The sequence below is a fragment of the Athene cunicularia genome, assembly GCF_003259725.1.
Source record: "Athene cunicularia isolate RWA chromosome 3 unlocalized genomic scaffold, athCun1 chr3_part1, whole genome shotgun sequence".
Classification (NCBI taxonomy): Eukaryota; Metazoa; Chordata; class Aves; order Strigiformes; family Strigidae; genus Athene; species Athene cunicularia.
Genome location: NW_020799097.1, coordinates 102239993 through 102258368, shown reverse-complemented (window position 1 = coordinate 102258368; position 18376 = coordinate 102239993). Strand labels below are relative to the sequence as shown.

The 18376-nt window shown below is 37.1% G+C and overlaps 1 protein-coding gene across 7 annotated transcripts in view; it reads left to right on the top strand.

Annotated features, from left to right (window-relative positions):
* Positions 1-18376, top strand: part of ESRRG (estrogen related receptor gamma) — a 350096-nt gene that overhangs the window by 323441 nt on the left and 8279 nt on the right. For all 7 annotated transcript variants that reach the window (XM_026844374.1, XM_026844373.1, XM_026844372.1 and 4 more), the window contains one exon: positions 11518-11787. In XM_026844374.1, the coding sequence (XP_026700175.1) occupies positions 11518-11787 (270 nt within the window). The remainder of the gene's footprint in view (positions 1-11517; positions 11788-18376) is intronic.

The following is an 18376-nucleotide window of genomic DNA, read 5'->3' as shown; positions in this document are numbered from 1 at the left end:
TAGAAAAATACATAATTTTTTTTTTGAGAAGTATGAAAGGGTTTTACATCTTTAAGATACCAAACAAATTCCAAACTGAGTAAGAGAGAAAGAGAGAGAGAGGTTGCCTTTCCACAAGCCGCCAGCTTTCCCAAGCGTCTCATCCTCTCCCCTCTGTCATCCTGAGGCAATGTGCCTGCATTTGTGTGTAGATTTATAGTTTATTTTTATCTATGGCTTCATCTGTAGGTAGCTATTATAGCCGCCTTGCCTGGATATTGTTTGGGCCTGATAGATCTGTCTGTAGTTCATCAAAGGGGAGCTGAGTGGCTAAAAGCCATTGGGTCCAGCTGAGGATGAAATACGAGCCATCAGCCTTGGTAATGGCTGTAAAATTTCATAATTACACGGCCTTTATTACATTGCATAATGATCCTGAAGCAGTATGGAACAATTAATTAAGATTTTCAACCGTAGCTCTTTCAGAAATTAAAAGGTGCTAGTGGCTGAGAAATGGGGAAGTGTCTTGTCCTAAAAGCATTAGGGATGCTTCAGAAGTACTTCCTGGGTACTTTTTTTTTTGAAAAAAAAAAAAAAAGGAAAAAGATGTGAAGAAAAAAGACAAGAAATGGAAGAACAACTAGTTAAGCAACTGATGTCAGAGTAATGTTTTTGTACTTTACTGCTAATTCTTAATGTCAAAGCCGATCTAAAACTGATGCAATAGTCACTGCTATAAAACTGTTCCTCTTATATTCTGTAAAATTTTTCATGCGTTTTTTCCCCCGTGTTCTGTTCTAGCCATTTGTCACATTTTTAGAAGTTGAGCTCTGCACATTATTAAATAAATGCATGCCACGACTTAGGAGGAGGGTCACTTATCTGCGTATTGGGGTGTACTGACCAAGGATTTTCTCTTACACACCTTCTCGTGTCTGAGGCCATTGAAATTCTTTGAAGATCTCTGCAGTTTGACAGACATCCCCAAGGAAGACTTTTTTTTTTTTTTTTTACTGTTTTGATACTTTTCTTCCTTCCTTTTCTTCTTTGTAAATGCAGCATGTCAGATGTAATATAATATTTTCCATGAGGTTGACCTCAGACCTGATCAGAAGTAATTAGATTCCTAAGGTGCTGCAAAGGTGTCTCACAGGTTTCTGATGTACATACTGAAAGAAAAAGTGTCTATATAATGTGCAAGGAATACACAGGGAGAAACGGGAGTCCTGAACCTGTGCCTGTACACACATTACCTGTTGTGATCAGTTGCTGGGTGTAATTCTGAAGGCCCAAAAATTGTGATCCAGATGGGGTGTGGAGTACTCACTGTGCCAATGGTAGTAAAACTGATGAAAAGACAGCAAAAATAACCCTGGCTTTCTCCATGCACCATCAAAACTTTGAGGTCTAACAGGAAGGAATCTCCTTTTCAATATGTGCCTTTTTTCCCCCCTCAAAGTATTTTGATTCATACAAACTCTTGATATAGCTCTTAGGATGAGAATTGAGTATTAATGTTTTTAAATTGACTGGTCATCATGTAAGGTCCTATCATTCTAAATATTTTATGAGAAGCTAAGGTTTCCCTGAGGCACCTCTAATAATAAACTTTCTGCAGAAAATTTAGAAAGGATTATGTGTTTCAAGGAGGAGCTGGCTGCTTGAAGTAAATTCTCTTGTTGAGTCATTTATTCCCTTAATAGGAATTTTCTGATCTGCTGTCATTCTTGTTCACACACTGGGTGTCACTGCCTCTAAAACACTTGTCATTCTTTAATGGAAACAAAATAGTCATTGCAGTCAGAGCCGCAATGTCATTCCACTACCCCTTGCTGTGTCGGCAATAGTGAAAATGACAGAGCGGCTCTCAGTAGGGGTAATTAAAATGTAAATATTGATATTTTATTATTTGAAATTACTTTCCAGTGCGGCATTTAATATCTCTCCATCTGTGCGGCTCTGTTTAGCGGTCACTTTAGTGCAGCTCTGGGATGCCAAGCGGCGGCTTGATCCCCGTTATGTCAAAATGCTTGTTGCTGCTTAATTTTGATATCTAATTAAGTGGAAAAGTACAGTCCACACTGTAATCCATGGCATCTTAACCAGCTGCTTGGGTATATTTAGAATTAATCTCCACTATGGAATCATCCTAATGTATGCAATTAAGAGTCTGCCGATGGCTAATTAGGTGTATTAGAATCAGGCAGCTTCCTTTTTCTTTTTTTTTTTCTTTCTTTTTTCTCTTTTTTTTTCTGCATGTGGACTGTTGTAGTCCTAAGACACAGACTCCAGAGATGATGTTAATGGTACATATACACTCAGCTAGGTAAACTAGAAATTTCACATTCATGTAGGAGAATATGTGTGACTCTCTTTACCCAAACCAGGCAGACCATAAACATAGTTTGTGTTTTTTGGCATCTGCAGCACATTAAGAAAAATAGAGTAACCAGCAGAAAAGTTTTCAAAATTAGGAAGAAGAAGGAAAATGTGTAGGACAGTGTTCTGAGCTGTTGTTTTCCTGTCAGAGAGAGAAAGGGTGTATTTCCCCAAAATTTTGCAACCTGAAGTTTTTGGTTTGGCTATGGAAAAAGATTTTATCTAGTTTAGCATATACAGGGTTAACACACATATGTTGATTGGATAGTAAGCATGGTTTTCTCCCTATGCTAATAGGGATATAATAATGCAGTATTGGATTCATATTATTAACATGATTGGGGAACTCCTGGAAACCTGACTTTGCCTGATGGAAAGATGGAGGGAACAGGGAATGCCACAACTCTCAGTGAGGAAATGACTGGTGGCTTCCCCAGGGGAGTAAAAGGCAAACAGCAGTGACCCAGCACTCTTTGAGGAAAAGTACTCTCAAAACAGATCCATAGAGGTTATTAATAAAAGGCAGCAAGTATTAAATGCACAAGAAGTCCCTCCTTTTTGTGAAAAAAAATTCATGATCTTTTATAATCCAATAAACTTGGTTTTGAAGCCTAATGTGCATGAGGGTGTAGAAGCTTGAACTCTATATTTCTTGATATTCCCAGTCTATGTGTGTAATTGCTGGGAGTCTGACACGTACAAAGATTGAAGTGAGCAGTGTCTGAACTAACACTGATTGTTGTTATGAGTTTTGTTAGGTTCTTCTCTCAAGCCTTTGTTTGGGGTTGTTTTTAATTTTGTTTAGTTCAGTAAAAAATTTTTTAAAAAGCAAACAGTGGATTCTTTAATTACGTGACTGTAGTTTAATTTCTGCTATTGGAACTCTGAAAGATCTAGGTAAGGCTTACCACACACAGAATATGCATGTACAGTGTGGGCTATTCTAAACTGAACTGTGTTACCATTTTAGGGATTGGGCTTTGAGAGAGATTCAGCCTTATTCATGATACATGTTGGTTTTCATCTACAGTCACTTCACTAATGACGGAATGTAGTTTTTATTTTTTCACCCATAAATCTGTCTTTAGTGTACTCATACTGAAATACATATGTCCACAACAGATTGAAGGAAAATTTGTGTGAAATCAATATTTATGTTGAAAATACGATTGGGTGTTTTTTTTGTATAGGCTCAGTGAAAGAAAACAATCAGGGTCATAAATACAATCCTGCTCCATTTTCTCCCATGTAAATGTCTGGACATAGGTGATACCTCATAATATGACAGACATTTTAAAAACACAGATTCTATATAGACCGCTATAACCCAGCAGCAAGCCTTTCAAGTCTAGGGGCAAAGATGGTGTTAGGAGCATACCGTGTCATGTCATCTGCCTTTGCTGGCTTCAATAAGAGAACAAAAAAAACACCCCATAGTCTGACAAAAACATGTTTAAAGGTTATAATTTAAAGAACTGCAAGAGTTAACTTTAAACAAGTAGATCAGATCACATATGTAGTGCATTAGAAAGGTCACTCTTAGGAATCTGCAAATTCATACTGGTGACCTTAAGCAGATCTACAGCTATATTGAGCCATACTGGACTGCTAGTCTGAATTTTAAAATTTTTCCATTGTCTGTAACTTAGAATTCAAAACCTCACTACAGAGAAGGTAATACACAAGGACTGACAACAAAAAAAAAAAAAAAAAAAAAAAAGCAGTTCACTACTTACCAGGTCTTCCTCTGTTCTCACAGCATCTAGTGATAAATCAAAATATAAGTGTTTGGTCTGGCTTCTTTTTAATACAACGTTGGTATGAGTTTGGTGTAAAGCTGTTTAAAATTGTGGAAGTTCCAGTGGTAAAGTCAGCCCAAAGGGAAAATCCAAGTATTAATATGTTTATATCTTTTGTCTTATATTTTCCTTTTCTCAGTGAGTACTGAAATAATAAGGTATGAAATGAAAATCAATGGAAATAAAGAGTACAGTACTTTAAACTATGTGTTTCCAGAAATGCCATTAGAAAGTACTCATACATAGAGTTCTTACCAAATCTGTCCTGAAGCAAGGGTGACTGATCAGTTTTTTTCATCTTTAATGTTTCACTTAGAGTATTAGCAACTGAGGGTGATTATGTGAAGTCAGGGAGACATTCTTAATCAGTCACATTTTCCAGCTTCTTTCCATTACGGTTGCTAAAGAAGCAGCTCACAAGAACCTGTGCTGTAAGATATGAGAAATTTAAAAGTAGCTGACTAGAAGTATTTGGGTGGTTATATAGAGGGATGGTTCTGATTTCAGTACTGGTATCAGTTTGAACTACAGAGTTACATCTCACTATATGCATCTTACCCTGAGAAGAAATGACAAGCTTAAATTGTTGCTGTTTAGTGTTATCATGTAAGGTTTCACAGGGTAAAAGACAAACCAGAAATATTTCTAACTGGTATTTAAATTTCATTAACACCTTTTTGTATAGCTTGAGTGAAAGGTCAGGCAAGACAAGCAGCATCTTCACTGTTTGTAAATGTCTAATTCGCTGCTTTTAAATTGCTGTGAACTTCACTTACTTAGTCCTGCTGAATGAATCCAGTGTTGCAAATACTTCTGACAAGCGAATATTTGCTTAGTGAGAATCCATTGTTCGTAATGGATTGAGAGGGACATGCAGTGTGAATGCATTTTTATTGCCGTACCATCTCTCTGCTGTTGTTTCAGTGAGATGAAAGTAGCGTTGTGATAAAAGCCCCGGGTTTCTTAGTGCTCTGTGTGGCATTTCTCCTCTTACTGATAGGTGTTAGTGAAAAAGTGCTTAGCACAGACATTTATTCATGTTATAAATATATTTTAAAAAAGTATATTTTATAAGAACTTGGACAGCAAGAGTTAGGAATACAAACACACTTAAATAAAACTGGAGAAAGTGCACAGGCGTGGCTGAAGACATCCCAGTGCTCTCCGAATGCGTTTTGCTTTTCGTACTTGAGTCCGAGTAATTCTTGGGCACCTCAGCATATGCAACCTGATCTCCTTTCTCCCACAGCCACACAGCTAACAGATGGCAATCACAACTCATAGTGCCGCTCACAACAGAGCCGCAGTGCTGTGCTATAGGGGCAGAAGGAGATGCTATATAGCAAAGCATCGCTCGGAAAAGGCAGTGGTTTTAATGTGCGGAAGTTGTTGGATGAAACTAATTTCTAAACATAGCTTTAATTGTAGCACATTAGTTCTAAATAGCTTGGAAGCTGAAATAGTGTAAATTGAGCAAATAGTGTAAGTTGAGCCTTTGGCTGTATTTCTGGTCAGTTGTAGTTTGTGCTTTGGGACCTGGCTTGTGATTTTCAAGTTTGGGCAAATACCTGTGCTTTTTATTTCGTGAGCTGACAGCTTTCATGTAAAAGTCTTCAGTCATACTTAAATTTCAGCTTGCTATGGCATCACATGCAGCTGTTAGCCCTTTGACCAGGGGCTCCATGAGCAAATGAGTAAAAAAAAAAAAAAAAAACAGCAAAAAAAGAAATAATGGGTTCACCCTGGCATAAGTAGTTATATCTGTTTCTGTTCTAGCTTTCACCAAATTTCATCCATAATCTGTGAAATAAGTTTTGTGATTAGTGAGAGTACTCTCCTTCTGTTTAATGGTTTTCATAACAGCTGAAATGTTTGTGGGTCTTGAGATATAGACTACACAGAGTATTCTGAAATGAAATTAAATCTAGGTGGTTTTGGATTGATGTAATAAAAAGGATCTTTCAATTCCTATCCACGTGGGAGATTCAGCTCTAGATGTACCCTAAAAAAGCAAATCATGCTATCCTCTTCCTTAAATTTCTGAGAGAATAATATTAAGTGGCAGTCAGGCTATGAAGGTTTCCTTCAGCAAATACTGTGATTGTATCTAGAAAACATTATGTAGCCCTAGTAGAAATTTCACTGCTGAAATTTCCCTAGCCTTTGTTTACATCCCTGGAAGCCAGCTGAAGTTGTACAATGGATTCAGGCAAGTACTGAGTACATGCCAGGAGGGGAGAGGAGGGCAGAGTGACAGCTGTATGTCTGAGAGAACGCTGGACCTGAGCCTGATCTTGAAATGAAGTGAGATTTCTTTACACTCACTTCTGTGCAGCCAGGACAGGCCTTTGGCCCACTGTTTGTCACTGGACCATGAGCCCAAACACTCTCTAAATAAAGTAATCTGGGCTGAATGACAAGTTTTTTTAAAAAGTGTTTACAATATCAGTTTGTTCTTTTGACAATGGTGACTATACATCATTTTTGAAATAAAGAAATCATGCTGGAAATATCAGTACCCATAAAACATTTAGAAGGAAGTTAATCTATCGAAATTAAGTGTAAATAATTTAAAAATCCAACTCTGATATTTCAACAGTGTAAATATATTGAATCTGCAACACACTAGTGAACATGTCATTTTCAAGCACAGCTTTGATTATACAAAATGTAAATGAAGATACTTGAAGTACAAACCAGGGCAAGCAAGAGGAATACTTTACTTATGAAACTATCAATCATAAAAACAACTGATAAAATAAATGGGAGGTGATTATCAGAAAAAGCAAGCAACTTCCAGATTTGCCAGGTATTGCATACCTGGTTTGATCAAATACTCAGATTTCTAAACACGTAACAGAGAGGAAGGGAAGCTCATTCCATACAAAGTGAAATAAACTAGGATTCAAGTCAAAGTAGCCTGATTTAGGCATCACATCGGATGTTTAAGGCTTAAAATAATGGTAGGGATAAGTCCAGCCACTGTCTTTTTTTGTCCAATAGGTCTCGGAGTGCTGTGTGCAAGGCACAGATCTTACTTTGGCACTTGACCATCTGCAGCTGCTTCACTCTAGCCCCTAGTGAGTTAGTGTCCATGAAGTCCATCTTAATGAAGTAGAGGAAAGGGTCTTCAGGAATATAAAAGATTTACCCTGCTTAGCATGGAGCTGTGTACAATGTGAAATAGAGAGCAAGTAGTGCATGTGCTGATATTTGAAAAGATCTGTGGTTTAAACAGCCCCATCTGAAAGACTGTGAACTGTGTTTGGAGCTGGCTTGGAGTGCTGAGCGCTGCAGAGCACGGTCAGCTCGCTGCCAGTTGTTCCTATAATAAAAATGCTAAGGCCTTTTTACCTATTTATTTCTGCTTCCTTTGAGCTTTGGGTTTACTGGTATGCGAAAGGAAAAAAAAAAAAAACAAGCATATGTTCGGTTGCTCAATCAACCTTTTCTCAATCCACACTCTGTGATCTCAGTGAGTCATTACGGCATAATTACAATTTGAGTGTGATACGCTGTTTGTAGAAAAGTATCTATTTTTAGCTGAAGAAACACTACAGTTCCTGAAAGGAGGAGAAAGAAAGAAAAAAAGGAAGGAAGAAAATTTGTAACCAGAAAATCAATGCTATTGTTAACTGATATTACGAGACACCCTGTAGATTTACAATGCTTGCATTCATCCACATAAAAACTGCACTGAAAAGAATGCCTACCAGGGGTTAAATTCATATGCCTGCGCTGCAGCCTATTTCTGTCAACACTCAGCTCAGGAAATAAACATTTATGCTTTCTGAAATGAAAGTGTATTTTTGAAGACTAGCCGTCAGATATTTTTTGCCCTTCACACTTTCAAATGCTTAGCCTTTTTTGTAAGTTGACTGCAAAGTGCATCAGTTTGCTAGGCAAAAAGAGAAAAAAAAAATCTTGACAAGTGCCCATGGCATCATTGTCAAGCACATGAGCGTCTAGCAGAAGATGGCAGGAGGGTTGGCACAAAACATGCTTCCTTCAAGCTTCTTACCTCAGGGGTACCTGACTCTTGAGAAGCCTTTCAATCCTTCCAAATGACGTTGTTGCAAACTGTCATCTGGTTTATTTGGAGTGCGCTGTATCGCAGATAAACATGATATTTAACTGCAGGTCAAGGTACAGAGTTGTTCTGCTAGCAAATGCCTGAGATACATGAAATGGCATTGACTTGGGGAGGGAGATGGAGAGAGATCAAAGTTGTCACCGATATGGTACATGCTGAGGGGTAAAAAGGTACACAACATTGTATTTTAAAAAGCCATTTTGCGGTTCTACATTTAAAACGTTGACCTGCAGGACTCCTAAGGATTAAAGACCCACACAGAGTTCAAAACCACACCGTCGTGCAGCATCTCGGGGCTGTTTGGAAACAGCTTGCAGTTGTGATTGGGAGTCCAGAAAGCTAGAAGTATATTTTGTCTAATTTGGAGACTTTTCAAACAAAAGTTACATTTTAAAATAGAAAATGTCCACTTGTCACAGAATGTGGTTGATTTAGAGGATTCTTATAACAAAAGCTCATGGAATCAGAGCAGAGTTTGGCATGAAATAAGTATAACCTCTTCCAAGCAATTAAAAATAAATCTCTTTATGTAAATACATATGCCTGTATAGTCTATTCTTTTAACTGTGACTTGCTGAACATCTTTTAAAAGGACATTGTTGTGATATAAGAGACATGCTGGATGCTTTCACATTTTCTGAAAAATCAAAACAAAAGCATATTAATTACAACTTGATGCAGCTTTACATTCCCATGAGGGATGCCTTTAAAAGTTAAACCATGCTTTCACTGAGCAGGCTTTCAAGGAAAAGTTACTTCGATCAGGAAAAAAACAATGTTTCTTTGATTTATTATTGGAGAGCAGAACAGTGAGGTTTATATTTGCCAGTTTCTCTATAATGGAAAAAAAATTATTTTGATCTTTTTATGTCACATAAAAACAATTAGTATATTTACTGCACCAGAATGCAGATTTTTCAAGAGTGCAGTACAGTAAATTGTAGACAATATTCCATTTTTTCCGCCCCTCACAGGGCATATGTAATTTGCTTTCTCTGTGGCACACAATAAATGTTACTGAAACATAGCATTATTTGCTTAAAAAAAGCCCCAGCAAATCTGTACTAGAATAGATAAGTAAATAAAAGAAGGAAGTTAGGAGTTTTCAGAAGAAAAATAGAGAGAAATTGCAGGTTAACTTCTTTAATCAAAACTGATTTTATTGCTTTTTGCTTAATTAAACTCCTCAGAAGTGTGTGAAACATTGTTATACCTGAAAAATTGTTAATTTGTAAATCACAGGGACAAAAGGGCTCCACTGCAACTTTAAAGTTTCTATGCACGTAAATGTCAATAGAGTGCCTTCTCCATCATCAGCACTAAATTCACATTGATGCCTCTTTTCTTCTCTGTATTGATCCTTCCATGAGAACGTAGATTTGTATCTGTTAATTAATGCGTCCTGAAACAGCGTTTGTATTAATCAGGCAGATAAGAAAAATTGGATGCCTGCACCCTCATGACAACCGTAAAAGTGCTGGCCCTGATAAAATCGTGGATGGACCTCAATAAAAAAGTTCCTCCTTCCACTCAATAAACTAATCATCCTGCTTTTAATTATTCGGCAGAAAGATGTGTGGAGATTGGAGAATGTGTAAATCTATTTACTAACAGCAGTGTCTGGGAGGGAGAATGGGGCTGTTACAGGACGGTGCTGCAGGCTACGTTCTCTGTCCATCTGCTACTGCAGAAAAACTGGTTCTTGAAAGACGGGAAGGAACAGAAATGTTGAAGCTAATTGAAATCATGAATTCCTCCCTATAACCTTTCAAATGATTATTTCTTCTCCATTTCCCTCTTAGTTATTTTAATCACAGATGTGTTATTTTCCATTGTCACCTCTTCAAGGGTTTCCTGTTGCTGTTGGCTCGGTTTTTGTTGGGTTTTTTTGAAGGCAGAGAGCTACAGTTCTATCACAAGACTCAAAAGACAGTAAGAGAAAATGAAAACAAATAAGGAAGGGGAGAAAAATGAGGGAGAGAGCTTGCAGCCAGTTTTATGTTTCATTTTTTATGGATGCCTGGTGGTTTGGATGTGGGGTTTTCTTTTTTATTGTATTACTTTTGCTGCTTAGTGCTTACAGAGAAAATCTTGTTTGGAGTAGATGCCTTGCAGATTTGCTAGTTTATGATATATTCCTGCTTGACTGTAACTCTCGACTTTCAAAACAGAAAAATGCATTTAAGTGTAATTGAACGCCAAAAAGAATGTTCTTACAGCGGGAACCCTGTCAAAGGACATGTAAGCAGCTCCATAAACAACTAAATGAAAGCCTCAGACATGTCTTTAAGACCCTTTAAGAAAAGCTTGACTAATCCCCTTTGATGATTTTATTAAGTACTTGTGGTTGATGGTGCCAACTGGCAAACTACTGCATTTCACCAACAGGCCAGGAAAATCACTTCCTCTCCCATATTGTTTTGTAGCTCCTAATGTGATTGGGGTATTAGCAGTTTGATATAATAAATTAACAGGTACTGTAAACGAGAGTCAGAAAAGATAAGACAGTAGAGATGTTTGCCCTTAGTGATCCTATTAGGAAAGACAGCGGGGGGTGGGGGGGGGGGCGTAAAAGTTAAATTCATTAAAAGTCATTTATTAAGGTTTTGGTTGCCCTAGAAAAAGAATGGTGTGACTGCTATTCAGTTGGCACTTTAATATGCCACCCTGTTATTTCAACAAGTGTAGTAAAGGTGGAAGCCATTACAGAAGTAATTAGCATCTTTTCTGAGGAGGGTAGGTGTTACTTCTCTTTCCCCTGAGGTTAAAGTTCAAAGAGAATTTTCCTCTTTGTGATAATCACCTTAATTCTATGAAAACATCAAATCTTCCATTTTAGAAGAAGCTTTTTTTCTTTTTTTTTTCCTCTCCTAAATTATCCTTCTTGGTTTATGGTGATGATGAACAGAGTCATCAGATCCCTGTTTCACAGCATCAGTTTTTAGAACTAAGCATGAGTATTTCAGAACAAAGAAGACGTCATACTAATCACAGGCTATCACTGCAGTACTCTCCGAATGAATATGATTCTTACAGAAAGAGCTTGCAAATTTCAAATTGTTTGTAACTTCATACTTTGCTTAGAAAACGTCAATTTTATATTTATTTACTTTGCTATAGTAGGTTGGGGAGGAGAGGCACAAAACCAGAAGGGAGAGCATGTATATATTTTATCACAATGTATATAAAAATAAGTCAAAAAGAGGAGCAGGTTTCTGACAAATCCAAACATGCTTAATATTTTTCCTGTGTTTTTCTCCTATTCAGGATTCTCCACTTTGTCTCTAGCTGACCAGATGAGCCTTCTGCAGAGTGCTTGGATGGAGATTTTGATTCTTGGTGTTGTATACCGGTCACTTTCTTTTGAGGATGAGCTCGTATATGCTGAAGATTATATTATGGATGAAGACCAATCCAAATTGGCAGGCCTTCTTGACCTTAACAATGCCATACTGCAGCTGGTAAAGAAATACAAGAGCATGAAGCTGGAGAAGGAAGAGTTTGTCACCCTCAAAGCTATAGCACTTGCTAATTCAGGTTGGCAGAGTGGCATGACGATTGCTATGTTTTTAATATGTCACATTTTTCAACTATTCCGTAATACTGTCTGCATGCTTGTTTTAAACATGGTTTTAGAATAAGAAATTGCTAATCAGACTTTAGTCTGAAAGGCAACAAACAAAGCAGTTCAAACTAAGAAGAGCTTTCTGGTTCTAAGCAATTGTGGAATAAATTCCGAAGGGAGTGCACTGTATGATTTGGAGAGTATGTTACAGGCAGAGATCCTTTCACATGAATATAGATGTTGTTCTCCTAAATCCATTGCATAACCCAGGCAAGTCTAATCATTGCAATTAAACAAACAGAAAGGATGCGTGAGAATTTGCTATATATGTTTTCTTTAAAGGCAGCTACTGATCCATTTGATAGGGTGATTCAGGATATGGGATGAGGGAAGATATTATTATTTAATCTCACAAGGATCACACCTTACCTTACGGATCCACTGCATTTATGAGAATGCTTCTGCAAAAATTATGACCTGTGCAGCAAGGGTTAAAAATCTCAGAAAGAATCTTTTTTCTGCATTTGAATTTAAAAGTGCTGAAGCAGTGAATACTGTCAGATAAGTAAAAATCGTTTGTGCTTTGTTGTTTTTCCTTTTGTGTCTCCTTAATGCTTTATTGTGGTCTTAAGTCCCTTTTAGCATTTGCATAAAGTTCACGATAGATCCCTCTTTAATGACGTGCCGATCATTAGATACCTGTGTGTCAATAACATGCTCTGATGCTATGTTCCATTGACAGTCACACCGTGCCCCTCCATCTGCTTTTGTTTTGACCCTATCTTTGAACTTTATCTTGGTTGCTGGCCAGTAGTTTTCCCTTTAATTACAAGAAGGAAACTGTCAATAAAATCTGTTAAATGGGATGCAATGAGTGGCTTGAATGGGCGGACGGCTATTTGTTCAAATTCTGCAGCATTCAAGGTATTGACAGTTTGTTTTCTGGGGCCATATGTGACGATCAATCTCAGGCTGGGCTCAGCCGCGCTGAAAAATGAAAAACCAGATTGCTTTTGCTTACTTGTGGATGACGACTTGTGATTTGGCGCGGTCCTAGTGAGATGAGACCTTCTGCCCAAATTGCCCCCCTGAGAGCCAGGACGCGTGACTGTTTTTAGAAATAATTTTTTAATTGATTTTGTAATTAACAGTTCATCTACAATATTGATGCATGAATCCTCAGATTGATAGGAGGGAAATTGTTTTCAACAATGAAGTTGTACTTTCCTATTTGTCTTTGTAATGTGATTTAGCACTCTGCATTTTTAATTGGAAATATAATTCAAAAACATGCAAAGCCAAAATGCTTATTAGTTTCTTTGTAAAATATTCTCCACCCCACTAACTCTGCCCTTAGTTTTAGAATATTATCTTGTTTCCAGAATAAACAAAATGCTGAAATGCCTCTCAGAGATCAAAATTATTTTTAATTGAAATTTTATTTATCATTTTTGACCATTGTAAATAGACACTTAAGGATGCTTTGCAGCTACAAGAAGGATTTTCTCAAAATTGGTCATGCTTAATGAACAGAGCAAGAAAGTTATCTGGAATTAGGAGTCTAAATAGAGAAGGGTTTTTTGACTTATTTTGCTTCTGTAATTCAAAGCCTGAATTAGAAATATTTCTACAGCTTACTTCATAAAAAGGGTATAGGGATAGGATGTTAAATACCAGTCACACCATTTTTTTTTCAAAAAAAAAAAAGACATGCAGTGCTCAAGTAATAATGAAAGATACTGCTTCCAGAAAAAGTTTAGTCATACCTTGTGCATAGAGTGTATCAAAATCATCTGTAGCTTCATTAACTTCACTGGGAATTACAACCAGGGTAATGTCAGAGATAAATACAATTCAGCATACTGAAATTCAGGGCACATTTAAGTGAAAACATTTCCTTCCCTCATCTTAAAAGAAATAAAATTGCTGTTTTAAAATGAAACTATTGCAAGGAGGAGTTAAAAAGCAGCCCAGCCATTTGACTTCTCTTTCAACGTAATGTTTTGACTGCTGACATTCAACATTTCAGCTTCAGGTTGTACAGACAGCAGATACCAAACTTCCATCAGCTGCAGCTACACTAAGCTGTTAGGTGTAAAATAGCACCTGCAGAACTACAGCCCATCCAAGAATATCAGACCCCTAGTGTTTAGATGCTGCTGAAATTAAAGTAAAATTAAAGTAAAATTAAAGTAAAATTAAAGTTTTTGTCTTTTTAAATAGATAAAACCAGAAATAGCTTATTTTCATGTAACTATGAACTTGATTAATGTAAATGCAACTGTATCTGAAAAAAAAACAAAAACAAAACATTCTAAAATCAATCAGTTATCAATTCACATTTTAATATATTTTGTTGCTACATCTGCTTTCTACCAAAACTTCCACTATTTATTTTTCCGGTTTAAAATATATTTGCCTTTTTATAGGTGTAGAAAGAATGAAGAATAATAAGAAATCTTAGGCGTTTCAGGCATTTTTGCCATACCCACACTGTCTAGAAATAGATTCCCATGTTGACTCTACTATAAACAGTAGACAAAGATGATTTTATAGCTCTGTATCTGTGTTAGTGATTTATGATACAGTGTCATAGTACTTTCCCTGCTGGTGTATAGCAGCAGCAAAAAGAAATTGTAGATTGTCTTCATATTGATTGTATTTTGTTTGAATAAATACCACAGCCTTTGTTTGGGCCAACAAATCTCGGTATTGTGAGCATTACGACACTCCAACTACTAACTTTTCTTGAGGTCTATGGAGTCTACTTGTGCAGTACTCGATCTGAGATAATCCTGCCATTTGGTTTCTAAAAGGTGGGGAGGAGGAGCCATTTTTCAGGGAGATTCTGTGACAGCCGTTATCAAATGTTCCCTTTGCAGGGCTGGCCAATGCCACACTGCTTCTATAAATTTTCAGAAACGCAAGATATATCAACCTTGTAGATTGTCACTGATTTCAAATGGAGTGCAGATAGCATCTGAAATGTTTAAATACATATATAAGAGCACAACACTGAAATGCATAGACATTTCAGTCCTAGGTATGTTAGAGTCCAAATGGGAATGATTTCAACAGTTAGGTTTAATATGTGGTGCTTAATATGGAATTTTAAACATCTGCGTTGATGCAGTAGTAATTAATACAGCCTTTATGCTTGAACTCCAGAGAAGGTCCTTTCACCACAGCACTGCCCTTGTCCTGTCCGTATCATGAGTGCCTCCCTTCTTTCTGTACCTTCTCCACACAAAAGCAAGTAGGTACCTTGGAACTGCAGGATGCCACAGTCCTGCATCCCACCTCACGCCACCCAAATGAAGCAAGCTGGCACCAATGAGCACTTTGTTTACCCACGCAGAAAATCAGCTTTGAATGGCTTCCAAAACATGCATGTACCAATTACTTCCTCGTGTGTAAGGGAAGGTGAAATATTTACAGAATATGGTTGAAGTGTACACAAGTGCACACACGCACGTGTAAACACTCTGACACAGAAAAGATGACCTGCTCATCTCCTTTGTATCAGAAAATGCTTTCATGTATTGATTAGGTAATACTAAACAGGGAGTTGCAGGTGAACAGTTTTTTGAAATTGCCTAATCAGTAAGGACTAAATTGTGCCTTTGGGTCAAATATTGCAGAAGGCTTAGGAATCATAACTGAGACTAGATTTTTAAGAGAAGCTCAGTTCCCATCCTAAGACCTAACATAAGGAACTAGAGTGTCAAAATACATTAGCACATTTGAAAATCTGATCCATGTGTACCTGGATAATAGGCTGCTGGTATCTTGAAAAATCTGACCCAAATGTGGATGTTAGGCACTTAAAAGTATAACCCTATGCACTGTTGAAAATTTAATCTTAAACACTAATACTAGCTGTCTAGCCTGTGCCACCAGAAGGAGAAAAGGACCTCTGCTCATTGTCACAGTTTCTGTTCTCTCTTATTAATTCTCCTTAAAAAACTCCAGCACCCTTTTCCGTACTGAAGGAGCGAGAACCAAGAAGTATCTCATGCATTTTAGTGTAATGAAGCACAGATCAACATTGATGCCAGTAAAGTTACAGTCATCTATCCTGGTAAAAAAATCAGTTTGTTCTTAGAACTTAGCTTTCCAGCCACCAAAACAGTATACTCAGAGCACTAGACTATCACCATTAAATAATATTATCATAATAAAAATTAATTGGTAGAACCCTATAAATCACTTATTCCACAGGACGTCATCTTTATTCCCAGTATAGACTGTGGCTTATCATATGTCACAACATAATATATTTAGTTTCTAATAATGCCAATTTTTTCATTTGATTTTATTTAGTTGTCTTCTTAGTGTTAGAATTAATGATTAAAAGGTATCTATTGTGAATAGACATATTATATATATATATATATATATACACACACATCTGTGTGTTATTGGTGTGTAACCAATATTTATTTTGCCAATACAAATAGCAAGGTCTGTTAACTCTTTCATGCAATTTTGTACAGAGGGTGGTACAGCATAGAAACAAATTTTTAAAAGAGGTTGTTGCTGCTATAGTCAGAGTTTTGAACACAGTTTCTTCCTCATATTCCATTTTCATGTAATCGAATAGATGGCACCCACAATTCTTAGAGAAAATAAATAACTCTGCTACTTAGTGTTATCATTAAGTAAATGTTAAGCAGCGGTAATCAATTTTTTTTTTCTTTTTCTGTTAGTTGATCTAGGAACTCAATGCCTTTGAGATATTTTTCACTTCGTTATGGACTAGGTGGCTATTATTTATGTGTTAGCAGTCTGAGAGTCAGGAATGGCAAGAAGCGATGCCAGCCCAGTGGCCAGCGGGAGGATGGAGCCCCCGGTTCCTCCCTGCTGGGGCAGGACTGTAAGGGGAGCACTGTGCTGCGTCGGCCATGGGCCAGCTCTGTGCTGACCAGAGGATTTTCTGTGTAGGAAAGCAACAGCGTGAACCACTGTATGACCAGTACAATTGCTAGTCTTCACTGTTATTCATCCTGCCTTTCCATAGCCCTAAACTAGTGGCTGTCAATGGTAATTATGGCAATTACTTGCATCTTGTAGTGGATAAAAAGGGTTTTGAAGCATTCATTCAGCATTTTCTTTTATTTGGTATCTTACCCCCCCACCTCTATCATTCGCATTCCTCTTTTCCAGAGCTTTAGTAGCCTTATCAAGTAGATACTCGAACCAGTTCGTAGTATGCAGTTTGTTCTGCATTTCAGAAATATTCCTTTATTTATTGCTTTCACTACCTGTCCTAGTGGAAAGTAAGCCATTTCAGGGATAAAAAAAAAAAAGGTGGTTTACTGTGTTTTAACTTACTTTATGCCTGTGGTTTTAGTTCACTACTAATCCCATTAGGCATGTTCCGTGAAGTAATTTCTTTTCTTACTAATCTTCATTCCCTACTGTGTTTTAAAAACTGTTTTGAGGCTTCAGTTTTCATGTGTCTTCTTAAAGTAGGCCAAACCAGTTCAATCCAAACTAAGACCTTGTTCACTAAAATCAATCATACAAGCCTTTTGCTTTACTTTTTTGGTTTCCACTGCCTATAATTCCTATGGACAAGGAATTCTTAATTTATTCCTCTTTAATATCCAACATACATTTCAATTGAAGTGTCTGTTTCCAACAGAATAATGCAGATGTCAGATCATTTTTGCCATACTTTTTGCAAGGGTAAATATTCTGTTTATGTGCTTGTCTCTTAGCCTAACCATGCAAGCCCAGAAAATGGTTCTGTTCAGGAAAGACAGACAAATAAGTTGTCAACATTAAGTATTTTTGTTGACCCTACACAGGGAGGAATTAAGTATCTGGGGCAATTTCAGTCCTACATAGAAAAGGATGGGAATTCTTGTTGGGTGAGGGAACCAAGAACCTAGTTTGATTTGCTATTGACAATTTCCCTCTATCTTAAGCAATATGCTTTTCAAAATGTCACTGTGTTGTGTTTGTCATAAAAATTATACAGAAACACAATGTTATCAAGTACTTTGCAAAAATGCAAGTTTCCCTGTGTAAATCTGGCATACATTTCAGGCAGGAGAGGAAAGGATTCTGTAATTCTGAGAACAGTTCACCCATTAGTAAACACTGTGGTGGTTTTTGTCGGGTTTTTGGATTGGTAATACAATCTAGATAATAAATTCCTCTTATTTGAGACATAATCCAGATTAGGATTTTGTTCTTCTTACGTAAAGCAAAAACCATTTTGCCTGCTGTTCTTACTCTTCATCCATCCAGTTTTTCCAGGATCCTACAACTTTCTAAAGTGATCTCTCCAGTTTGGGTTAGTGAACTACTCAGCTGTATGGAATCAGAAACACCACAGTGATTGGTGTCTTTCAAGTACTTGTTGATATTCGCCTCTCTGATGTGCTTTATCAGCATCTTAATGTGTGCGTTGGCTGCTGCATGCTCCCTGCTGCTTGATTCACTATAATAATTTCTTCCTTTGTGCTGCTGGAATTTTCTGACATGAAGAAATACTTTATTTAAGACCCCTGCATTTCCCCTGCTTCTTAGTGATGTTATATACGGAATACA